Here is a 26,391-nt window from a genome sequence, read left to right on the forward strand (position 1 = left end):
ACCCAGTCGCATCTTGGACCGTGGAGGGCCCAGCTCATGCAGGGTCAGGCTGTCGGCCCTTCCTTTGCCAGACACGCTTTCCCCTTTTGGGACGGTGACGATGGTGATGGGCCCCGGCCTGCCCTGGCCACGGTGACATCCCCTTCACGCTGGCAGTGGCCTCCAACGGCGGCGCCGTACGAAAGCGGGGATCAGCGGAGCGCCAGATGGCTTCCATGGCGACACCGTCGGAACGGCGCGAGCCTCCTGCGGCGGCCTAGGTCAGGGCGTCGAGCGTCGCGTCGTCAGCGCGGCCAGCGGGCGCGTTGGGCGGCGACGCTTGCGGCCACGGTGACGGCCTGGGCCGCGACCATCTTTGCGCCCAGGAGGGGGAGCTCCACCGGCGCCACCGTGGCCGTCAACGTGGTTCTCCAGCGGCGGCGCAGGCCTGCCCTGCTCCTCGCGCACCACCCTGATGGAAACCTGGTACGTCAGGGTGCGCACCGTGGGCGCCTGTGAGGGGACGCGCGACGGGATGCACTCGACGATCTCGAGGACGGCATGGCGACGGATGGACGCCGGGTCGCGGGCGCACCCGGAGAGCCTGAAAGTGGCGAGGTCAGCTCTGGACCGTGTCTCCAGATGGAGGCGCTCAACCCAATAGGAGTCGCCAAGGAGTTGCTCGATGGTGCTCAGGTTCCAAGCTTGCGCCGGGACGCCGCGGAGCTCGAGCTCGACGCGGTGATCCAGGCTATCGCAACCGGTGTGGGCGAGCTTGCTCCAAGGGCGGAGGGACAGCGAGAAGGAGGGGCCTTCGATGTGGTGATCGCCGTAGATCCGGTCCTTGATGGCCTGCGAGGCGCAGATGATGAGGAAAACCTCAGGGTGGTGGAGGTGGACCGAGAAGTCGCCGGGGAGCAGCTCGAGGTTGTTGAAGAGTGCGTCTGCGACCTCGTCGGCAGCGACGGGTGGCCTGGAGCCTGTGATGGTGGCCACCATCCCGCGTTGCAGCACCGCCTCAGCCTCCTCGATTTCGACGGAGCGTGGGATGAGGACGCGCACCGGACCCGAGGGGTCGACAGCAGGCGCCGTGGCGGAGCGAGCGCCGTCTGCAGGGCCCGACGCGCAGGCGTGCAGTTCCTGGACTTGTGGCCGGGGAGAAGGCAGCGCCGGCACCGGAGCCTGTTCATGCAGTTGCGGACGGGGTGGCCCGGGTCGAGGCAGCAGAAGCAGAGGCCCGCCGACTCCTCCGGCGTGGGGCTGCGGCGGAGGCGCGGCGTGGGGGCGTCCGCGCGGCGGGCATTGCGGCGTTTGCTGCTCCTCGGCAACTCCCAGGTACCGCCAGCGTCGGCTGCGGTCGTCGCCGCATCCTCCATGCGGTGGACCTCCGAGCGGGGGGCCAGGTGGGTCGATGCAGGTGCGCGCAGGGGCGTGGCGGGAGCTGCCTGCAGCTGGCGCGCCGACGGCGGAGGAGGAGGGGTGCGGGCGACGTCGCGGTAGGAGCGCATGCCGGAGGAGGAGCTGTCCGAATCCTTCCAGCGGTCCTCGCGGTGGTGGCCGCGCGCGTCGCGGCCGTCGTCGGAGGGGGCAGCCGGTGGGCTAGACGGCGGCGGGGGGGGGGGGGGGGGGGGGGGGTGCTCGACCAGGCTAGGGGCGAGGGAGCGGGGAGGAGAGGAGCGGAGCCCTCGAGAATAACTTTTTCCCCTCATTATATTTGTATGTAGTGGTCGATGTTTTAATAATTCTGTTCTCTGAATTTCCCATTTAGAACAATGCATATATAGTTACAAGTGATCCTAGAAATAGAACTGAGTAAACATCGTGCTGTCTGTAGCTTTAGTGTTCTTGTTATTTCTCTCGGTGATGAAGTAAACTGTTCATTTAAAAATAAATAGAGGTGACTGAAGCGCGCATAAGATTTTTTTCGTTCTTTTCTGCCTTCTATGAGATGTTTATAGCTTATTTTATGTGTCAGAATCTTAATAAACCAACGAGTTTGGATATTTAATGTTCTTCACCATCTGGTCAGGAAATATTGAATTTTACATACCTTTTAGTTTCATGTAACTGCAGAACCAGGTTATTTTGCGCTTTAGAAGCTTATTAACACATGCATCTGAACTGCTGTAAGAAAAATGAACCCTACCTGTACGAGTTTGTATTTATGCTTCATGCAACATATTTCCATATTTAATAGCTAACGAGTAGTTCTGTAAGTCTACCTTGTTAGATGTGTATAGTCCCTTTGGTGTATATCTACATTGTATCAGGAGTTTTCTTGCGTTTTATCACTTGTATAAGTACTGGCCCTTGGCCCCTTGTGAATGTCAGTTGGTCATGTTAGGAAGTATTAGTATTAGTCTAGGAGTCCTCATTAGTCTATTAGTATTAGTCTAGGAGTCCTTATTAGTCTATGTTTACTTTCCTTGCACCTCAAGTCTTGTGTAATATATATATGCCCCTTAGGCCTTCAATAAACATAAGTTGCGTTCGTAACATGGTATTAGAGCCTAGGTTTAGGTCTCCGGACGCCGCAACTCGTCCTCACGATCCTTTTTTTTTCTTTCCTGTTCCTGCTCCAGCCGCCGTTCCCGTCGCTGGATCCCGATCTCCTGCTGGCAGACCTCCGTAGTCTTCTCCTTATCCTCCGCGGTCGCCATCGTGGTTTACACACGGAAGTTCGGCTTGTCCGGTCCGGTCCTCCCCAGAGGCCAGACCACCAGATCCCTGTCAGGACCGAGGGACACAGAGGGTGTTCTTGCGCAAGGGGAAAGGGAAAAAGTATCACCTCGATCTGAATTGTATTACTGTAAGAGGAATATTCGTTTGCTCAAAGGCACAACAAGAGGAATCAATGATCCAGCTAAGCCACAACCCGGCATGCTTTATAGGCGAGGGTTTAACCCACAGTAACTCTCAGGTGATTTACCGACAACGGCTACAGTTAAAGCGGCAACGGACAGTGAACAGTCCCATCCAACGGCTGGTACGAACCAGTACAGGAGAGACACGATATCAGCCGTTGGATAACTGACGAAACTGCAAGTGTTAACTGAAGATGGTCCTGACATTGCCCCCTTCTTAGGCACGACGTGTCCTCACAGCGTGTTCCTGTCGTGGCGCCATTGGGAAGTCGTCTGCTTGAAGAAGTCCGGAAAAGTATACTTGATGAAATCAGCATCTTCCCACGTAGCCTCAGCTGGTGACAAATTTTCCCATTGCACTTGCCACTGAACAACTGGAATGTTGTGTCTGGGAATCTGCCGAACCTGAAGAACTGCAGCAGGACCCATTTTGATGGAACCATCAGCCAAAACCATTGGTAGATTAGGACTAGGGATAGAGTGAGATCCCACATGTTTCTTGAGCTGGCTCACATGGAAAACTGGGTGAATCTTGACATGTTCTGGAAATTGTAACTTGTAAGCAGATTTGCCAATCTTCTGTATGATCATGAAAGGTCCATAAAATTTGTTTTGTAACTTGAGAGCTCCTCCGAATCCAAAAGCTGCCAATCTGTATGGAGCCATTTTCAGATAAACCAGTTCTCCCACTTGAAAAGACCTCTCCACTCTTTTTAAATCAGCATATTTCTTCATCCTGTTCTGGGCCACTATTAAGTTGTTTCTGAGCTGGTCCAGCATTTGTTGTTTCACTGTTAAGAAGTCTTGTGCTTCCTCATCATCTGGCCCAGGTATAGCTAATTCACTGATCATTGGGGGAGGATAACCATATAATGCTTGAAATGGGGACATTTTTAAGCTAGTATGGTAAGTGGAGTTATACCAGAACTCTGCCAAAGATAGCCAGGAAAACCACTTACTAGGAGCAGTAGTGGTCATGCACCTTAGATAGGTTTCTAAACATTGGTTGGTCCTCTCTGTTTGGCCATCAGTTTGTGGATGATAAGCTGTGCTGTATCTTAATTCCACTTTTAGAGCAGTAAAAATATCCTTCCAGAGCTTGCTAGTGAATATCCTGTCTCTATCTGAAATGATCAGTTTGGGAGGACCATGTAATCTGATTATCTGATCCACAAATGCTTGGGCCACACTCAGCACAGTGTAAGGATGTGACAAGGGAATAAAATGAGCATACTTAGTGAATCTGTCCACCACTACTATGATCACATCATAGCCTTTTGATACTGGTAATCCCTCAATAAAATCCATGGATATGTGTTGCCAAGCCAAGTCTGCAACAGGCAAAGGATCTAGCAATCCAGGTTGAAGACAGTTTTCATGTTTAGCTCTCTGACATATAGGACAAGAAGCAATAAACTCTTCTACTGCTTTCTTTAGCCCAGGCCAGTAAAAGATATGCTTAACTCTTTGATAAGTTGCTCTATTTCCAGAATGTCCCCCTACTGGTGAACTGTGGAGGGCTGCTAGTAGCTTAGTTCTCAAAGCAGGAATGTTACCTACCAGAATTCTGCCCTTGTATCTGATGATCACTGAATGCAGTGTATAATCAGAATCAGCTTGATTTTCTTGTAGTAGCAGCTTTTCCAAGACTGTTTTACTGTCTTTATCTTGTTGATAACTTTCCACTAACTCCTGTGCCCAAGTAGGAGTAGCTACAGAGATTGCCATACAGCCAGGAAGTACTTTGGATAAGGCATCAACTACCTTGTTGAAAACTCCCTTTTTGTATTGGATTGTGAAATTGAACTCCAATAGTTTCATCATCAGTTTGTGCTGTATCCCCTCAGTAAGCTTTTGATCAGTGATGAATTTCAGAGACTGTTGATCTGTCTTGATTGTCAGGTCATTTCCCAATAGATAGTGTCTCCATCTCTTAAGGGCTTCCAGAATAGCTAGAGCTTCTTTCTCATATGTTGACAGAGCAGCATTTCTAGGGCAGAGAGCAGAACTATAGTAAGAAATTGGTCTGCCTTCTTGCATGAGCACAACTCCTATTCCTTTCCCTGAAGCATCAGTTTCTAACACAAATGGTTTGCTGAAATCAGGTAATGCTAGTACTGGAGCAGATATCAGTGCAGCTTGCAACTGTTTGAAAGCTGCATCTTGAGCTGCTTGCCAAGAAAATTTTCCTTTCTTTAACACATCATGAAGGGGTCTGCAAATTACTCCATATCCTTTAATGAACCTTCTATAGTACCCTGCCAACCCCAAGAAACTTCTTAGTTTAGTTACTGTATCAGGAGTAGGCCATTCAGCAATAGCTGATATTTTCTTAGGGTCTGTTGCTACCCCTGCAGCAGAAATAACATGTCCCAAGTATTCTACTTGTTGAGCAGCAAATACACACTTGGACAACTTAGCAAAGAGACTATGGGTCTTCAGTGTCTCCGGAACTATTTTGATATGTTCCAAATGTTCTTTGAGATTTTTACTGAAAATCAGTATGTCATCAAAGAAAACCAGCACAAACTTTCTCAGATGGGGTGCAAAAATAGTGTTCATTAATTCCTGAAATGTGCCAGGAGCATTGGATAATCCAAAAGGCATGACTAAATATTCAAAATGTCCTAAGAAGGTTCTGAAAGCAGTTTTAGGAATATCTTCAGGACTCATTCTGATTTGATGGTAGCCAGACCTTAAATCCAGTTTGGAAAAATAAGTAGCCCCATTCAATTCATCCAATAAATCTTCAATGGGAAACTTGTTTTTGACTGTCAAGGAATTTAATCTTCTGAAATCAGTGCAAAGTCTCATTGATCCATCTTTCTTCTTAACTAATATAACAGGAGCTGCATAAGGACTTTGGCTGTGTCTGATAAAATGAGCAGCTAATAACTTTTTGATTTGATCCTCCATTTCCTGTTTTTGATGATGTGGAACCCTGTAAGGTCTTACTTGGGGAGGAGTAGCCCCTGGGATTAAAGGAATTGTGTGATCCAAGGCTCTGTGAGGGCTTGTTCGGTTAATCCCCACCACAAGGGGATTGAAGAGGATTGGAGGGGATTGAGGTGGATTTTGACTTACAGGGGATTTAATCCTCCCCAATCCACTCCAATCCCTTTCAAATCCGTTGCAACCAAACAAGGCCTGAGGAGGAAGACCTGTTGGTTCTTCAAACAAATCAGCATATTCCAGAAGTAGTTTCTGTACTTGAGGAGGAGTTTTGCAACCCTCAGGTGCATTCATCATGATGTTGTTGATTTGCACTAGAAACACTTCCACACCCTTATCAAGCAACTTATCCATTTTCTCTGCTTTAACTTATTTCAAACTTTCAGCATTGGTAAACATGGCAGTAGTAACTGTCTGCTGTCCTTGAACTGTAAAGCTAAATAGCTGTTTGAAAATGTCAAATGCTACTGGACTCACAGCTGTAAACCAATCATATCCTAGAATAGCATCATGACTGGGTAGAGATATGGACCTGAAACTGTGCTACAACTTCAACTTGCCTAACTGAAATGTGCATTGAGGAATTACTACTTCAGATACTAATGTTCCTCCTCCTGCTACAGCTATCAACCTTGGTTTAACTGGAATTAACTGACAGTTTAGCTTTAATTGCAAAATCTTGATTTAAAAATGAAGATGTACTACCAGAATCCAGTAGGGCCACAGCTCTTTTTCCATTGATGTGTATGATGACTGTAGGTGTAGGCACAGTCAATTGCTGTCCCATAGCAAAAGCAGAGATGAACATGGCTTGTTCTCCTTCAGAGATAACTTCAGGTTGTTCCTGATTTGAATTTTCTTCCATCTCCTGTGCCAATTGTTCTTCTGCCTCTTGTTGCATCATGTGGAGATTAGGAACTAGGGTGGGAAAAGGGTGGGAATCACGGATCGGGAGGGAAATCTATCACTCTATCATCTTGTGGCCGAGAATCGACAGCTCTGTTACCAATTTGTCAGGACCGAGGGACAGAGAGGGTGTTCTTGCGCAAGGGGAAAGGGAAAAAGTATCACCTCGATCTGAATTGTATTACTGTAAGAGGAATATTCGTTTGCTCAAAGGCACAACAAGAGGAATCAATGATCCAGCTAAGCCACAACCCGACATGCTTTATAGGCGAGGGTTTAACCCACAGTAACTCTCAGGTGATTTACCGACAACGGCTACAGTTAAAACGGCAACGGACAGTGAACAGTCTCATCCAACGGCTGGTACGAACCGGTACAGGAGAGACACGATATCAGCCGTTGGATAACTGACGAAACTGCAAGTGTTAACTGAAGATGGTCCTGACAATCCCCCCCTTGCGTGCTGCTGCTGTTTCCCTGCTGTTTCGATCTTGTGGTCAACTGCTGCTGCTGAGGGCTGATTCCTAAAAAAAAGAAAAGAAACTGCTGCTACGTGGTGCTGCTCATGCTGCTACATGATGCTATTGGCCACCGCTGCCTCTGCTACACACTTGCTGCTGCATGCTACCTTGTCGTGGCGTGTACTGCTTAGCTCCCGATTGCATGTTCTGCTCCCGCACGTCCAGCTTGCGTGCTACTGCTATTCCCTTCGCCATGATATTTTTTTTTCTCTTCCGCTGCCATCATCCCTAATCTAGTGTGTGTTTTCTAGTTTTCTATATTTTCCGCTGCGTCCACCAAATCCGTTGGTATTTTGTGTTTTCTCATGCCATGCGAGTCCACCATACCTTAGTCCGTCGGCATTTTCTTTGGTCCTGATCCTTTCTATGCAACTTTTGTGGCCTATTTGCCCTTGTTGTTTTCTATAGGATTTTCTGGACTTCTTTTGCATTGTCGATCTACGTCCATCGTGCCTTATCCGCCGAGCTTCTTTCGCCGACGGTTGTCGTGGACTATGATTTTCTGCACAATGCTTTATTCTCTTGATGTGCCATCTTCTTTTGACAACCCATCTTCTCTTGATACTTTTGTTGTATCTTCAAGTGATGCGGTGTCTTCCTCTGATGTGCCATCTCTTCGGTGTCTTCCTCTTGATGTGCTATCTTCTTTTGACAACCCATCTTTTCTTGATACTTATCTTGTATCTTCAAGTGATGCGGTGTCTACTGATGTGCCATCTCTTCGTTCTCTCCTTCGGCGACTCGACAAGTTTTGAAGACTCTTCATGCTACGACGACACTCTCAAGACGCGGATTTGGATTATCATTGTTTTTTTTTTAGTATTACACTTCTTCAAATGCAATGCTATTGCATACGCTTTGCATTTGAGGGGGGGTGTTAGGAAGTATTAGTATTAGTCTAGGAGTCCTCATTAGTCTATCAGTATTAGTCTAGGAAGTCCTTATTAGTCTATGTTTACTTTTCTTGCACCTCAAGTCTTGTGTAATATATATATGCCCCTTGGGCCTTCAATAAACATAAGTTGCATTCCTAACATTTCATTCCTAACATGGTATCAGATGCTTAGGTTCTCCTCCCGCACGCTGCAGCTCCGTGCTCTCTCCCTCCACCGCCGCCGTCACTGCTAGCTGCTCCGGCCCCTTCGGTTCCCCTCGTCAGGCCGCCCTGGCCGTTCTCTCCTCGTCGGGCTGAGCTTCTGCTTTGTGCCACCGGCTGCCTCTTTGCCTGGCCGAGTCCCTGGTTGCCGCCGCCCCGCCTGCCTTCGTCGGGTCCGACCGCCTCACGCATGGCCCCGTCCGCATCCGCCGCTGCTGGCCACGCCTTGCCCTCGTGCGGCTGCTCCTCTCCACGGTTGCCGCCGCCCCCTCATCGTCCGGACCGAGCGCGGCTGCTGCTCTCACGCGACTGCTATCAGCGACTGCCGTCGCCCCCTCCTCATCCGGCCGCCCGCTGGCTACTCCCTGTCGGGCTGCTGCTCTTCGAGCCGCAGCTGCTGCCTGCCTCGACTGGCTGCCGTCGCCGCCGCCGCTGAGCTCGAGCCCTATCCAAATTTGGGTTGACCAAAAAAAACAGAAGATGAAGAAAGCAAAGAGCTCATCATGTCTTCTTTGAGCTATGTTGCTGTTCCTCGGTGCTCGGTGATCTTCGACGACACCAACTATGCTGAGTTTGTGGGCTTCATGCGTATCCACATGCGTGGTCTTCTGCTGTGGGGCGTTCTCTCTGGTGAACTCCCCTGTCCGCCATGCCCTGTTGCTCCCGTGGCTCCTATCCCGCCGGTGCCGCCTGTTCTGGCTGCCAATGCTTCTCAGGCTGATCGGGATGCAGCCAAGGCTCTTGATGCTGCTGCGGTCGATGCTTATGATCAACATGTATCTGCTTATTCAGATGCTCTTTCTGTCTACCGGGATGATTTGTCTGCTTACATTCAGTGGTGCAACGATGATGCTCGGGTTGTTGCTGTTCTCATTGCGAGTGTCCTCCCTCAGTTTGCCTCGGAGTTCATGGGTCTCGACACCGTTGCAACAATGTGGTCTTATCTCTGTCAGCGCTATCAGCCCTCTGGTGATGCTCCATACCTATCTGTGGTGCGACAGGAGCATGCTTTTCAGCAAGGTGACTCTTCTGTTGATGAGTTCTACACACAGAGTTCCGCCATCTGGTGCCAGCTTGACTCTCTTCGGACAACTGTGTGTGGTGCCTGCCGTTGTTGCCAGACTATACTGTCTGACTTGGAGTTTCAGCGTGTCCATGAGTTCTTAGCTCGCCTCCGCTCCGAGTTTGAGCCTCGGCGTGCTCACTTACTTGCTCGAGGTCGTGTTCCTATCAAAGAGGTTCTTGCTGAGCTTCGTGCTGAGGAGACTCGCCTTCGTTCTGCTGGGTTGCTTGCGGTTCCCTCTGTGTTGGCTGTCCGAGCTCCTGTGCCATCTGCACCACCACTCCTGCCCACACCCGCAGGGGGGATGGGTTGCCTTGCTTATACTGAGAAGGGCCGATCGCGCCGTGATACAGTCTGTGGCTACTGCTCCAGGTCAGGCCACCCAGAGGCTGATTGTCGCCAGAAACAGCGAGACCAGAGGCGCTCTTCCTCCAGTGGGAGTCCTGCATCTTCCTTGACTCCGTCACTCACTGACCAGGACATTATCCTGCTCATGCGCCTCCTGGCTTCTTCTGGCTCTTCATCGACGGGTTCCGATGCAGTTATGACATCTCCCACCCCTTCATCACCATCGGCACCTACACAGTCAGGTACATCTTCGTGGGTTCTGGATTCTGGAGCTTCTTTTCATATGACTTCTAATTCTTCCGCGTTGTATTCTCTTCAACCTCTTGATTCGCATGTTAATGTTCTCACTGCCGATGGCACTCCTCTTCCTGTTGCTAGTCGTGGCACTCTTTCTACTCCTTTTTCTGTTCCTAGTGTTTCTCATGTTCCCCGTCTTACCATGAATCTCTTCTCTGCTGCCCAACTTACTGATTCTGGTTGATTCTTGACACTTACTCTTGCTCTATTCAGGAGCTTCACACCCAAGTTCTGGTTGGTGTTGGCCCTCGGCGCCGTGAGCCGAAGGGTCTTTGGGAGGTTGATTGGCTTCATGTTCCTTCCGCTGCCACCACTTCTGCCAGTTCTCATGCTCTTGTTGCCTCCTCTTCTGTGACCTTCCAACAGTGGCATCATCGACTTGGTCACCTATGTGGTTCCTGCTTGTCGTCGTTGGTGCGTCAGGGTGTCTTAGGGTTTGTATCCGAAGATGTATCTTTACATTGTAATGGTTGTAGGCTTGGCAAACAGACTCAATTACCTTATCCTATTAGTGAGTCAGTATTCAGCGTCCTTTTGACTTAGTTCATTTTGATGTATGGGGACCTGCTCCTTTTGATTCGAAAGGTGGCCATCGCTATTATGTTCTATTTATTGATGATTTCTCTCGCTACACTTGGCTCTATTTTATGAAATCTCGTAGCGAAGTTCTCTCTCTATATAAACGATTTGCTGCCATGGTTCACACCCAGTTTTCCACGCCTATTCGCACTTTTCGTGTGGACTCCGCTGGAGAGTATATCTCCCAGATGTTACATGCCTTTCTCGCGAAACAGGGTACTCTTGCTCAGTTCTCATGTCCTGGTGCCCATGCTCAGAATGGCGTTACAGAACGCAAGCATCGTCATCTCCTTTTGGGCTGAGGCCGTTTCCGCACCCACCTATCTCATCAACATTCAGCCATCGACTGCCTTGCAGGGTGGCATTCCGATGGAGTGTCTCACTGGTCGTTCTCCTGACTACTCAGCTCTCCGTATGTTTGTGTGTGTTTGCTACGTCCTTCTTGCCCCGCGAGAACGCACCAAACTGACTGCCCAGTCAGTCGAGTGTGTTTTTCTTGGCTACAACGATGAGCACAAGGGCTATCGCTGTTGGGATCCTGTTGGTCGTCGGTTGCGCATTTCGCGTGATGTGACTTTCGATGAGTCTCGTTCGTACTACCCTCGCCCTTCCTCCTCGCGCTTTTCTATGGACGACCTTTCCTTTCTTCTTCTTCCCGATACCTCCTCCTATGTGCCTCCTGTCCCCCCCTTCCTTTGGCACCTCTCACTCTTCCTCATCCACCACCGACACCATCTTCCCCTCCATCCTCCGCCCCACCCTCACCATTCTTATCTCCTTCCCCTCCATCCTCCTCCCCACCCTCATCATCCGTCTCTCCTTTTCCTCTCCACTACACTCACCGCCCTCGTAGTGAAGATGATCCTACTGATGCGCTCTCCACTTCCGGAGCGCCTCCCCTCACGCCTCCCCCGGTCCATAACCTTTGTGCTCGGCCTCGCCCCCCGCCTGATCGCTATTCTCCTGACCGTTGTGGCTGAGCCCATTTCCTATCGGACTGCCATGACTCAGCCTGAATGGCAGCTTGCGATGGCCGAGGAGCTTGCTGCCCTTGAGCGCAATGGCACCTGGGATCTGGTTTCCCTTCCTTCCGGTGTTCGTCCCATCACCTGCAAGTGGGTATATAAGATTAAGACTCGCTCCGATGGTTCTCTTGAGTGCTACAAAACTCGCCTTGTTGCTCGTGGTTTTCAGCAGGAGCAAGGACGCGATTATGATGAGACTTTCGCTCCCGTAGCCCACATGACCACCGTCCGCACTCTCCTTGCTGTGGCCTCTGGTCGCCATTGGTCTGTGTCTCAACTTGACGTTCAGAACGCTTTTCTCAATGGTGAGTTGCGTGAGGAGGTTTATATGCAGCCACCATCGGGGTACCATGCTCCTAATGGTATGGTCTGCCGTCTTCACCGCTCACTATATGGTCTAAAACAGGCTCCTCGCGTCTGGTTTGAGCATTTCGCCTCTGTGGTGACTGCCGCGGGCTTCTCTCCCAGTGATCATGACCCCGTGTTGTTCGTTCACACATCTTCTCGTGGTCGGACTCTTCTCCTTCTCTATGTTGATGACATGATCATCACTGGTGATGACTCCGACTACATTGCATTTGTTAAGGCCTGCCTTCGCGACTAGTTCCTCATGTCTGATCTTGGTCCCCTTCGCTATTTTCTTGGGATTGAGATTTCTTCGACTCTTTACGGCTTCTTCATCTCCCAGGAAAAATATACTCAGGATCTTCTTGCTCGCTCCGCTCTCGGTGATGAGCGCACTGTTGTGACTCCTATGGAGCTCAACGTTCAGCTTCGTGCTACGGACGGTGATCCTCTTCCTAATCCCACTCGCTATCGTCACCTTGTTGGGAGCCTTGTCTATCTTGCTGTTACGCGTCCTGACATCTCCTATCCTGTCCACATTCTCAGTCAGTTTGTTGCAGCCCCTACCTCTGTCCACTATAGTCACCTCCTCCGTGTTCTACGATATCTTCGTGGCACGATCTCTCATCGCCTTTTCTTTCCCCGCTCTAGCTCACTACAGCTCCAGTCCTACTCTGATGCTACGTGGGCTAGTGATCCCTCTGATCGCTGCTCGCTATCTGCTTACTTTGTTTTTCTTGGTGGCTCTTTCATCAGACTGCAGTTTCTCGCTCGAGTACCGAGGCTGAGTTATGTCCGATGGCTATGCTGACATCTGAGGTGATCTGGTTACGATGGTTACTTGAGGACTTTGGTGTGTCTGCTACTACATCGACTCCCTTACTGTTCGACAACACAGGTGCTCTCAGTATCGCGCGAGATCCGGTGAAGCATGAGCTCACCAAGCACATCGGTGTGGATGCCCACTTTGTGCGTGCTGCTGTGCAAGATCAGACTCTCGCTCTTCACTATGTACCCTCTGAGTTACAGTTGGCGGACTTCTTCACCAAGGCACAGACTCGAGCGCAGCATGGGTTCTTTCTCTCCGAACTCAGTGTTGTTGACCCACCATGAGTTTGAGGGGGGTGTTAGATGTGTATAGTCCCTTTGGTGTATATCCCCATTGTATCAGGGGTTTTCTTGCCTTTTATCACTTGTATAAGTACTGGCCCTTGGCCCCTTGTGAATGTCAGTTGCTCATTCCTAACATGCTTATGTTTTATTATTATTTTCATGTGCATGTATGTGAAGACTACTCCCTCCGTTCCTAAATATGAGTCTTCTTAGAGATTTCACTAGGGGACTACATACGAAGCAAAATGAGTGAATTTATACTCGAAAGTATGTCTATATACATCCGTATGTAGTTCCTTAGTAAAAAGACTTATATTTAGGACCGGAGGGAGTATTGTTTTGTTTTGCCCTCTGTCCTTGTTAATTACCATCTGTGATCTTGTCGACTATATGAACAATATCTAGCTGTAATGTCACAGGTACCATTCAGAGGCAGGTTGGCATTCGTTGGTGGAAATTATTCTTGACCACTATGGACTGGAAACCGATCAAGCTGCAGTCACCTTTTTCGTTTGTTTGGTTCCAGTTGCCCTGGACGTATTTATAAAATTTTGGGTAGGTCTACTCTCTACCTTAAAGTCAAGCTACAAGGGACATGACACTATATTTAATGTTAAAGAAAATCATATTTGCTGTTAAAACTCATAATAATTTTGAAAGTTCTTTTCATAATAAAACTTGTACAAGATGTTTGAACCAATATGCTTCAGACTTTCTTTCATTCCACATTTCAGCAACTCCGGCACTAACCCATCAAATTGCTTTAAATTTAATATTCTTGTTAACAAATTATATTTGAAATTGCTCCAACATTTAGTAGCTATATCTTTTGGATGATGCAATGCAACTTCATTTTCCTGAAACTACTCCGCATAAGTGTTACTAACAATTCACTGTAATGTACAACTACCAATGGCTCAAGTCATAATTAGGAATACCTATTCTATGGATAAGATCGGCATATTTAGATTAGTTTCCATATTTTGCAGGTGTACAAATACCTTCCAAGATTATCACCTAGTGTGGGAAACATCTTGGACGAAATAAGGCGTCACTAGGAATTCTTTCCATCAGGAATTTTAGTTCCTTCCTTTAGGAAATTGCTAGTAGAAGTTCACAATCCAGGTATGGACTTAAATGTACTGTTGGCTCCTACTTGTGTTGCTGCCAATGTTTTATAAATAGTGAAAAAACTACCTGTCACTGATTCGGTTATTCATCGAAGAGAATAGAAGTGCATCCTTTTTCACCCTTCAGTTATATTTTTTGATGAAAGACCTTAAATTATATTGAAGCTCGTTTTTCAGTATGCCGTTGCCAATTTTTCTGAAGAGAACAGCAATAATAGCTGGCAAATTGCAAGTGTAATTTAACACAACTCTTTGTGATGGTGTATTCAATATAGTTATACTATTTCTTGATTCTTGTTCAGGTGACTGAAACTTCAAATGTTCCAATCTTTTTATAAATGAAGTAAAAGAATGCCTAAATCCCAAACAATTGTAAACAAGTCTAATACAGGGCAAATAGTAGGGGTGGCTCGATCTTAATGAATTGAAAGTGAATTTGAGGAAGAACACGAGATGTCACGCACCAGTTCAATAACCCGTGGTGTTGTATGCCAGCCCAAAATCTCATCCTATGACATACATTCACTTGAACACAAGAATACCAAACCAACTCTTTATTAATGCTCATGATAAGAAAGGGTCCTGATGTTACAATAATAGGGGATCCGGCTGAAAAGGCAGACTTAGTGCATCAACATCTGTACATTATTTAGGCGTAACAGGCCTATATCAGGGTAATAGACTAAGCGGAAGCGTAGGCGGTGGTGGAGCTCATAACACACTTGGGAATAGTCCTGGGACACATCCTAGTCGGCAAAGTCAACGGTATCTCCACAAGCATAGGGGTCATCCTCAGGATCTGGCCAAAATCAACAAGCCAGGTCAGTACATTGAATGTACTCACAAGCAATCAAAACCAAGAAACAAGATGCCAGCTGAATACAAATCTCAAACCAAATCACCTAAAAAAGCCAACTCCATGTCCAAGAAATGCATAAAAAGCAGTGAGTATAGCCAGCCAAATTCGAAGATAAGCGATATAGGAGTAACTCCGTACACAATTTAACTGGAAAGCGGGGATCAGTGTAAGTAAAGATCACCATGAGTGCTTAGCAATGAGGTGCCACTACTCCAGCACTGTGTATTGATAAATGATCACCACGAATGGGGTCCAATCAGATGCCATCATTCTGGTACTGGGACTGTATTTAACCGGAAGTCTGGGATCAACGTATGATAATTGGCTTATAAATTCGTAAGTGTAACCACCAAGATGAGCGTCATAAGACCCTCGGAATCAGTGGGATCAACTGAAGAATTATAACTACACAAGATTGGACCCACACCACATTGACTTAGAACAGTGAGTTGTAAATCCATTCGGTAGGATCAACATTCGTCAAAATTCAAATTCAAGTAAAGCCAAATGTGTCCCTCACTGGACAAGAAGAAACAAAGTATTGGACCTTATGCTTGTTACGAATAAGCAACTTGTATTCCAATGAGGCCATAGGCCAGTACATATACATGTACAGGTGATGGACTATATGCAGGAAACCCATTATATATTGGGATAAATACAAAAGGACACATGACTTATATTATAACTCTAACACCCCCTCAAACTCATGGTGGATGAACAATACTGAGTTTGGAGAGATAAAAGCCATGTTGTGCTCTAGTCTAGTCCTTCGTCACGAAATCCGCCAACTGTAACTCGGAAGGCACATACTGAAGAGCAACAACCTGATCCTGCACAGCAGCGCGCACATAGAAAGCATCAACAACAATATGCTTGGTGAGCTCATGCTTCACAGGATCACGCGCAATGCTAATAGCACCTGTACTGTCAGATAAGAGCAGAGTCGGTGTAGTGACAGAAACACAAAAATCCTGAAGTAACCACCGTAACCAAGTCACCTCTGCCGTCAAAAGAGCCATCGCTCGCAACTCAGCCTCTGCACTCGAACGGGAAACTGCAATCCGTTTCTTCGTCTTCCAGGCAATGAGAGAACCACCAAGAAAAACACAGTAAGCAGAAAGTGAACGGCGATCTGAAGGATCACTAGCCCACGTAGCATCCGAATAGGCCTGAAGCTGTAAAGAACTGGAGCGAGGGAAGAATAGATGGTGAGAGATCGTGCCCCGAAGATATCGGAAAACACGTAGGAGATGACTATAGTGAACCGATGTGGGAGTAGAGATAAACTGACTCAGAATATGAACCGGATAAGAGATATCCGGACGAGCGACAGCTAGATAAACAAGACTGCCGACAAGATGACGATAACGCGTCGGGTCAGGCAAGGGATCACCATCAGTAGCAGAGAGGTGAACATTGAGCTCCGTAGGAGTCTCAACAATGCGCTCATCAGTAAGAGCAGCACGAGCAAGAAGATCCTGGATACACTTTTCCTGGGATATAAAGAAGCCAGCAGAGGTAGAAGAGACTTCAATCCCAAGAAAGTAGCGAAGAGGTCCAAGATCAGACATAAGGAACTGCTCACTAAGACGGGCCTTGACAAAGGCAATATACTCGGGGTCATCCCCAGTGATGACCATGTCATCAACATAGAGAAGAACAAGAGTCCGACCACGAGGAGAAAGGTGAATAAACAATGCTGGATCATGAACACTGGGTGAGAAACCAGCGACAATCACCACAGAGACAAAACGTTCAAACCAGGCGCGGGGGGCTTGCTTAAGGCCATAGAGAGAGCGACGAAGACGACATACCATTGCCATCGGGAACAGAATACCCAGGTGGAGGCTGCATGTACACCTCCTCACGCAGCTCACCATTAAGAAAAGCATTCTTAACATCAAGCTGAGAGATAGACTAGTGACGTATAGAAGCCACAACAAGAAGTGTGCGAACAGTGATCATATGAGCCACATGAGCAAAAGTCTCGTCATAATCACGACCATGCTCCTGCTGAAAACCACGAGCCACAAGACGAGCTTTGTGACGCTCAAGAGAACCATCGGAGCGAGTCTTAACCTTGTAGACCCACTTACAAGTGATGGGACGGACTCCGGGAGGAAGGGAAACAAGATCCCACGTACCAGAGCGTTCAAGAGCAGCAATCTCCTCAGCCATCGCAAACTGCCATTCAGGATGAACAACAGCCTGATGATAAGTAGTCGGCTCAAGAACAGCAGCTCCAGCGCTGGAAAATCCAAAGCGATCAACAAGCGGACGAGGACGAGAACGTAAGCCATAAGTAGGCTGAGACGAGGATGACGACACATCCACAGAGGCATCCACAGAACGTGAACGACGGGTGTAACACTGAGGAAAAGATGGAACAATGGAAGGAGGAATCGCCAAAATAGAATCGGGGAGTGGTGACGAAGAAGTCACCGGAGATGAAGGTGTAGAATCCGGTGACACGCTAGACGAGGAGACCGTGGAAGATGGTGGTGACAAATCGACCGGAGGTGGAGAAGCAGAGGGAGCGGAACGAATAGGCAAAGGCTCGAGGGGTGTGAAAGGCGTGTCAAGAAAAGTGAGGAAAGAGATATCCTCCACTGAAAAAGTCGAGGAAGATGGGCGTGGGTAGAAGGGACGAGACTCATCAAAAGTCACATCCCGAGAGATACGCATCTGGCGACCGATAGGATCCCAACAACGATAGCCCTTATGCTCATCACTATAGCCTAAGAAGACACACTCAACAGACTGAGCAGTCAGTTTGGTGCGTTCGCGGGGGGCAAGAAGAACATAGCAAACATAACCAAACAAGCGAATGATCGAATAGTCGGGAGAACGATCAAAAATACGCTCGAAAGGAACACCACCCTGTAGAGCGGCGGAAGGCTGGAAATTGATGAGATATGTGGAGGTTGAGACGGCCTCAGCCCAAAAATGAGGCGGGAGAGAGGCATCAATCATCAATGCACGAGCCGTCTCAAAAAGATGACGATGCTTGCGCTCAGCCACGCCATTCTGAGCGTGAGCACCAGGACAAGAGAATTGAGAGTGAGTCCCTTGCTCAGCAAGAACACCGCGCAACATCTTAGAGATATACTCGCCAGCGGAGTTAGCACGGAACACACGAATGGGAGAAGAGAATTGAGTATGAACCATGGCAGCAAAACGCTTATAAATGGACGACACCTCACTACGAGAAGTCATGAAATAAAACCATGTGTAACAAGAGAAGTCATCTATGAAAATAATATAGTATTTATGACCCCCTTTCGAAGCGAAGGGAGCCGGACCCTATACATCGGAATGAACTAAATCAAAAGGACGCTTAGACACTGACTCACTATGTGGATATGGTAACTGAATCTGCTTGCCAAGACAACAACCCTGACACTCTAAAGAGGCATCTCCTGAGACAGACCCCAGAAGACCTCGATGAACTAACGACGACAAACGAGAACCACACAGATGACCAAGTCGATGATGCCACTGCTGGAAGGAACCAGTAGCCGAGGCGACCAAAGCGGAAGAACTGGCGATAGAGTGTGCAGCGGAAGGAACATGAAGCCAGTCCAACTCCCAAAGACCCTCAGAATCACGGCGGCGAGGACTAGCCCCAACCAGAGTGTGCGTGCGATGGTCCTGGACAAAACAAGTGTCAAGGTCAAGGATGACACGACAACCAGAATCAACAAGTTGACCAGCGGAAAACAAATTCATGGTGAGTCAGGGAACATGAGCAACATCAGGAAGGGAACAAGGAGTGGCAAGCGTGCCTCTACTAACTACAGGAAGGGGAGTACCATCAGCGGTGAGGACATGAACAGGAGAATCAAGTGATTGAAGAGAGGACAGAGTGGAAGAATTAGAAGTCATATGGAAGGAAGCTCCAGAGTCCAGAACCCATGGGGATGTACCTGATTGTGTAGAAGGTGGTTGCTCAGTGGGGAAGCCTCAGTCACAGAACCAGCAGTACCCGTCAAGGAAGAACCCGAAGCAGCGAGCAGACGCTTAAGTCTTAGAATATCCTGCTCAGTCAAAGCGATGGCTGAAGCTGTCGAGGTAGATGACGAGGTCTCTGTAGATGATGAGCGCGCCTTGCGCAAGTGTTTCTTCTTCGTGTAGCAGTTGGACTCAATATGACCATCATTGTTGCAGTAGCCACAATGTGGACGGGGGCGACCTGAGCCTCCAGAAGGTGTGGGCAAGAGCGGCGGAGCACTCGAGCGAGAAGGGGTCGGTGCAGCAGATGGCTTAGAAGGAGCCCGAGCAGCGAGCACCGAAGGAACCTCCAGCAAACCAGCACCACGTAAACGAGTCTCCTCAGCACGAATCTCAGAAAGCGCCTCCATGAGAGAGATACGGCCACGAGCAAACAACTGAGCACGTCGGGGCTCAAACTCCTTACGAAGCCGAGACAGGAACTCGTAGACGCGATGGAACTCCAAATCTGCCTAGACAGCCTGGCAACAGGGGCAAGTATGACAACCATCACTGCAGAGAGAATCAAGCTGGCGCCAGATAGCAGAACTCTGTGCATAGAAGTCATCAACAGTAGAGTCACCCTGCTGAAGAGCATGCTCCTGACGGACCGTAGAGAGGTATAAGGCATCACCAGAGGGCTCATAGCGTTGACGAAGGCGAGTCCACATCTCAAACACAGTAGGAAGGCCCAAAAACTCAGAGGCAAACTGAGGCAGAACGCTAGCAGTGAGAACAGCTGCAGCACGAGCATCATCATAAAGCCACTGGGTGTAAGCAGATAGAGCACCATGATACGTATGAAGAGCCTCCTCATAAGCCAAAGCCTTCTCATCATAAGCACGGAGATCGGCCTCATCAGCAAGCTTGGCCGCATCCTTTGCGGCCTGAGAAGCATCCGCAGGAAGAGCCAGTGGGGTCGGCGGAGTGGGAGCCACGGGAGGAAACGGACATGGCGGACAGCAGACCTCGCCAGAAAGAAAACCCATAGGCGGATGCCACGCATGTGAATGCGCATGAAGCCAATGAACTCGGTGTAGTTAGTGCCATCAAAGATCACCGGACAACGAGGAACAACAACGTAGCCGGATGTAGCAGACATTTTTTTTGAGAATCAGCAGTAGCAAGGCGAGCCGGATCCAATCGAGAGCAACGCTGGCTGGCGCTGCAACTGAATCAGAGGATTGGAGCGGCGGCTGGTGAAGAAAACAAAGCTGGCGGGCGCTGCAAGTAGAACAGCGTTGGCGGGCGCTTCTGTGGATCGGGGGATTGGAACGGGATGGGTGCAACGGCTGACGGGCGCTGCAGCTGCCTCAATCTGGTGGCTGGGGCAGGGCCCTGTCGATCTGGGAGAGCAGGAGAACGGCCTGGCGATGGGAGATCGATCTGGAGCGACGCGGCGACCACGAACCCGGGATTGGAACGTGATTGGTGCGGCGGCTGACGGGCCTGTAACTGCCTCGATTCGGCGGCTGGGGCAGAGCCCTGTCGATCTGGAAGAAGCAGAACCGGGTAGAACTCCTCCACAACGAGACGAGGCGAGCGGAACTCCTCCACAACGAGACGAGGCGAGCAGAACGAGAGGTGGGGGAGATGAGATCGGAAAGAGCACGAGTTGCGCGTGCGGAAAAAGAACCTAGGGCTCTGATACCATGTTAGGAATAGGCAAGTTGTATTCCCATGAGGCCATAGGCCATTGTATATACATGTATAGGTGATGGACTATATGCAGGAAACCCCTTATATATTGGGATAAATACAAAAGGGTACATGACTTATATTATAACTCTAACAATCCTGAGAGAGAACACTTGGTCTTTTCCACTTTGCAAGAGTGGTTATCAAATATCCCCTTGACTCCAGACTCTATCAAGCTCCCAGCTTGACGGGGACAAGCCTAATCCACAAGTTCTATTAATGCCTTCCCCCGCACCCAACCACATTATTAAACCTGCTCATAGTGCTACACCTTTACTAAGAAAACATGACTTAAGCCCCTTCCAGGATCTCCCATAAGATTACATGGTCCCTGTTATGACCGGCGTGCATTATAGCCGCCGGCGGTCTACGGGCAGTTAGGCCCAATAGCAGTTAGGGGCTTGGCCCACTTATCATATTTTTATTAGCAGCTAGGAGATTATATAAACTCATGTAAAGACCCGTTTTGGAGATTAAGAAGTACTAGCAATCATTATTGCTCGGCTTCTGCCGAGACCCTAACCCTAGCCGCCACGCGGCCATCTTCCTTGCGCGACCACGGCGCCGCAACGCCGTTGCCCGCGCCCCCAACCTCGCCCCAACCTTGCCAGCCAGCCTCTCACCCCTATAACCTACGCCAGCGCCCTGGTTGGAGACCTGCTCCTATCAATCTGGTATCAGCTGTCTTGGGTGCGATCATGTCCACTCCTCAGCCCACCGCCTCCTAGTCGCCGCCCGTCACCACCACGCCGTCGACCCTCTCGTGGCTGATCGCCTCGGTCACCACCCGTCGCCGCGCCCTTCGTCTTCACGTCGGAGGAGATGACGACTGTGCTCCAGAAGCTCGGGCAGGCGGTTGCGGGCATCCACACCTTCCTCTCGGGTCCCTATGCCCCGCCGTCGCCCGACACCTTCGCCTCAACCGCGGCGCCACAGCAGCAGCAGTTGCCGCCTCCGCCTCCGCCAACCTTCTCGGCCGCACCTCACTCCCAGGGAACCGCGACTGCCAGCTTGGGGCGTCCTCGAGCCCGGGGGTCCCCATCCACCAAGTTCGGTCCCCCCGCCGTCGTCTCCGTTACCGGCGTGGCTCATCGGGTCCCTCGGGCCGGTCCACACATGACCCCGGTTCAGCCGCACCTTCAGCCGCCGGTGCTGTCGCACCAGGCCATGCCGTACGGCGGGTCCTCTAGCGCCACCAGCCCCTACGACGACGTAGACAGACCCCTCTTCCACGACGGCTCTATGATGCCTGCTTTTCCGGCTCCGTCGTCCTCGTTGTTTAGCGTCGAGGGCACGCATCCGCCCGCCCTTCACGCTCAACAGCCGCCGGCGTCTCTCCAAGCTCGAGTTAGTCACCTACGACGACACCGTCGACCCCTTGAACTGGCTCAACCAATGCGAGTAGTTTTACCGGGGGCAGCGCATGCTCGCGTTCGACCGCACGTGGATCGCCTCGTACTACCTACGGGGTGCTTCTCAGACGTGATACTACGCCCTCGAATAGGACGAGGGCGGCATGCCATCGTGGGGCGCTTCCGCGAGCTATGCCTCTTGCGCTTCGGGCCTCTGGTCCACGGCAACCGCCTAGCCGAGCTGGGGTGCATGCCTTTCCTCTCGACGGTGCAAGACTTCGTCGACCGCTTTCAAACCCTAGCGTGCCACGCCCCAGCGTCTCGGGCCGCCAGCGGGCTGGGCTCTTCATGGGTAGTCTGCCCGACCACATCGCGTGGAAGTGGAGATGCGCGGGCCACAAGACCTTCAGACAACCATGTACTACGCCCGCGCTTTCGAGCATCGCGCGACAACCATGCAGTAGGCGTCTACATCGTGGGCCACTCGCCCAGCTCCCGGGCCGCCACCTTCCGCGCTGAACCTTCCCCCAGCCACCGCGGCACCCACTGCTGCGGTTCCGGCGGCACCCACCCGAGCGCCGCCGCCAGGGACTCTGCTACAACTGCAACGAGCCCTACGTTCCAGGCCATGTTTGCCCGCGGCTCTTCTACCTGGAGGCTGCGGACTACGTTGAGGAGGACGCCGTCGCCGCCGTGCCCGGCGACGTGACCGTTCCGCCTGGCGAGGAGGACGACGCAGGGGCCGCTCATGCGAACGCCTTCGTGGTCCCTCTTCACGCGCTCTCAAATATCCAGGCGAAGAAGACCATGCTATTGTCGGTGACGATCAATGGCGAGCGCCTCCTGGCGTTACTGGATACGTGCTCCACCCATAACTTCCCGTCGGCGTCCACCATGCGCCGTCTCGCGCTCCATCCGACTAGCGGGGAGCAACTCTGAATTACCGTGGCCAACGGTGAACTCCTCCACTGCCAGGGTGTTGCTCGACATGTTCCTCTCGTCATCGGCGACAAGCACTTCTCCATCACGTGCGTCGGCATCAACTTGGGTTGTTCTGACGTCATCCTTGGCGTTGATTTTCTGCTGACCCTAGGTCCCATTCTTTGGGATTTCGATGTTATGACAATGATTTTCTGGCGCCTGGGTCACCGCATCTGCTGGGAGGGTGTGGGGGGCGCTGCCACCGGGAGTCCCCAGCCATAGCTGACGGCGACCTCCGCCGACTCTGCACAACCCCTGTTGGATTGCCTCTTGCAGCAACATAGCGACCTCTTCGATGCGCCACAGGGGATTCCGCCAGTCCGGGCCTACGACCATCGCATTCACCTGCTGCCGGGGACACCACCAGTCGTCGTCCGTCCGTACCACTATCCCGAGCTGCAGAAAGACGAACTGGAGCGGCAATGTGCGGAAATGCTTGCCCAAGGCACCATCAGACTGACCACCTCACCGTTCTCGGCGCCGGTGCTCCTCGTCCGCAAGATCGATGGCACGTGGCGCTTTTGCATTCACTATCGTGCTCTCCACATCCAGACATCCAAGGATAAATTTCCTATTCCGGTTGTTGAGGAACTCCTGGACGAGCTACACGGGGCCTGCTTCTTCACCAAGCTCGACCTCCGGCCTGGCTATCACCAGGTGCGGATGCACCCAAACGACATTGCGAAGACGACCTTTCCTACTCATCATGGCTGCTTCGAGTTATTGGTCATGCCCTTCGGCCTTGCCAATGCCCCGACGTCGTTTCAGGCATTGATGAACGACGTACTCCGCCCCTACTTACGGCGGTTTGTGCTCGTTTTCTTCGATGACATCCTTATCTATAGTTCGTCGTGGGCGGAGCACTTGCAGCACATTGCCATCGGCCTTAACGAGCTTCGGGCGCATCATCTGTACCTCGAGCGCTTGAAGTGCTCGTTCGGCACACCGTCTATTGCTTATCTCGAACATGTCATCTCGGCGGAGGGTGTTGCCATGGATGCGGACAAGGTCGCCACTGTCGCCACCTGGCCAACGCCGCAGTCGCCGTGGGCTCTCCGAGGGTTCTTGGGGCTCGTAGGCTACTATCGAAAATTCATTTGGGAGTTTGGACTCATCGCGGCCCCGCTTATGCGGCTGCTATGGCGCGACGCTTTCGCCTGGGACACCGACGTGGCTGAGGCCTTTCAGACCCAGAAGCAGGCGCTCACGACAGGGCCGGTTCTCCAGATGCCGGATTTCGACGGCTTTTCACGATGGACTGCGATGCCTCGGACGTGGGGTTTGGCGCCGTCCTCCATTAGGGCGCAGGACCCCTCCCTTTCTTCAGTCGACCGTTCGTAAGACGCTTTTGCCTGGGACACCGACGCGGCTGAGGCCTTTCAGACCCTGAAGGAGGCGCTCATGACACGGCCGGTTCTCTAGATGCCGGATTTCGACAGGCTGTTCATGGTGGACTGCGACGCCTCGTGTGTGGGTTTTGGCGCCGTCCTCCATCAGGGCGCAGGACCCCTCCATTTCTTCAGTTGACCGTTCACTGCGCGTCATCACAAGCTCGCCGCTTACGAACGGGAGCTCATCGGGTTGGTGCAGGCGGTGCGTCACTGGCCGCCGTATCTGTGGAGCGGCCGTTTCTTATTCGCACAGATCACTACAGCCTCAAGATCCTGTTGGACCAGCAACTTTCCACCGTTCCGCAACACCAGTGGATCAACAAGCTCTTTGGGTTTGACTTCACCGTCGAATACCGGCAGGGTCACCTCAACACTGTGGCGGATGCGTCGTCCCGCCGCGACATCGATCATGTTGCAGGCGCCGACGATGCCGAGTGGGTTGCATTCTGGACACCCGCTCAGGACCCTCGTTCGCCTTCATCGACGACATCCGCCGAGCCACATCGACCGCGACGGGCGCACAGCTACTCCGACAACAACTCGAGGAGGGCGCGTTGCCTGAGCCGTGGCGCCTGGAGGGCGGCTTGCTCCTCCACGGGCAATGCCTCTTTGTGCCGGACCACGACGACCTCCGCCACCATAGCTTGCTCCTCGCACACTCGGTTGGCCAGGAGGGGGTGTAGAAGACACTCCACCGCCTCCACGTCGATTTCTTCATCCGCGAGGGGTGCAAAAGACGCTTCACCGTGCAAGATTGGGTTTAGTCTTGCGTGACTTGTCAACGCAACAAGACCGAAACACTGTAGCCGGCGGGACTACTACAACCCCTTGAGGTCCCCTTGCAGGTCTGGACTGACATCTGTTAGGGCACATAGTAATTTCAAAAATTTCCTACGCCAAACAAGGATCTATCTATGGAGAAACCAGCAACGAGTAATGGGGTAGAGCATCTTCATACCTTTGTAGATTGCTAAGCGGAAGCGTTACTGGAACACGGTCGATGGAGTCGTACTCGCAACGATTCAGATCACAGTGTGATTCCGATCTACGTGCCGAACCAGGACACCTCCGCGTTCAACACACGTATAACCCGGCGTCGTCCCCCGCACCTTGATACATCAAGGAGGAGGGAGAGGTTGAGGGAGAGCTCCGACAACGCGACGGCGCGGTGGAGCTACGAGGGATTCCGGCGGAGCTTCTCCAAGCTGCGCGGAAGAGGAGGAAGAACTGGGCTGCGTGGAGAGGGAGGAAACGATTTTTGTGTGTCCTCCAAAGGCCAAAATCCTCCACTATATATAGGGGGAGAGGGAAGGGGGTGCCCCCCCTGATACGTCCATTTTGCATCATGCTTTCATGTTGATATTTATTGCTTTTTGGGCTGTTATATTACTTGTGATACCATATTTATGCCTTTTTCTCTTATTTTGCAAGGTTTATTTGAAGAGGGAGAATTCAGGCAGCTGGAATTCTGGACTGGAAAAGGAGCAAATCATAGTCCACTATTCTGCACATCTCCAAATGCCCTGAAAAGTTACGTGGATTTTTCCAGGATTATATAAAAAATACTGGGCGAAAGAACTACCGGAGGGGGGCCACCAGGGCTCCACAAGCCCCCACTCCGCCACCACTCCCCCTGGTGGCGCAGGGCAAGCTTGTGGGCTGCCTGACGGCCCACTAGCTCCCCCCTTTTGCTATATGAAGGGTTTTGGTCTAGAAAAAAAAATCAATCGGGAGCTTTTTCGTGGTTTCGCCGTCGCCACGAGGCGGAACTTGAGCAGATCCAATCTAGAGCTCCGGCAGGACGATCCTGTCGGGGAAACTTCCCTTCCGGAGGGGGAAATCGTCGCCATCGTCGTCACCAACACTCCTCTCGTTGGAGGGGAGGCATCTTCATCAACA

At 50.9% G+C, this 26,391-nt stretch overlaps 1 protein-coding gene across 4 annotated transcripts in view; it reads left to right on the forward strand.

Annotated features, from left to right (window-relative positions):
- LOC123407534 (chloroplast envelope membrane protein) overlaps positions 1-25,965 on the forward strand; it is a 33,343-nt gene extending 7,378 nt beyond the window's left edge. The window contains exons 6-8 of one of the 4 annotated variants that reach the window (XR_006612628.1): positions 13,508-13,643; positions 14,078-14,213; positions 25,924-25,965. Coding sequence is in view for 3 of the 4 variants with exons in the window: in XM_045100695.1 (XP_044956630.1) it covers positions 13,508-13,643; positions 14,078-14,146 (205 nt within the window). In the remaining variant the exon portion in view is untranslated. Of the gene's footprint in view, positions 1-2,052; positions 2,106-12,731; positions 13,243-13,507; positions 13,644-14,077; positions 14,510-25,923 lie in introns of those variants that run through there. The other 3 variants (XM_045100697.1, XM_045100695.1, XM_045100696.1) reach the window with 3 other exon arrangements.
- The last annotated feature ends 426 nt before the right edge of the window (positions 25,966-26,391 follow it).

This window comes from Hordeum vulgare, chromosome 7H (assembly GCF_904849725.1).
Source record: "Hordeum vulgare subsp. vulgare chromosome 7H, MorexV3_pseudomolecules_assembly, whole genome shotgun sequence".
NCBI classification, from domain to species: domain Eukaryota; kingdom Viridiplantae; phylum Streptophyta; class Magnoliopsida; order Poales; family Poaceae; genus Hordeum; species Hordeum vulgare.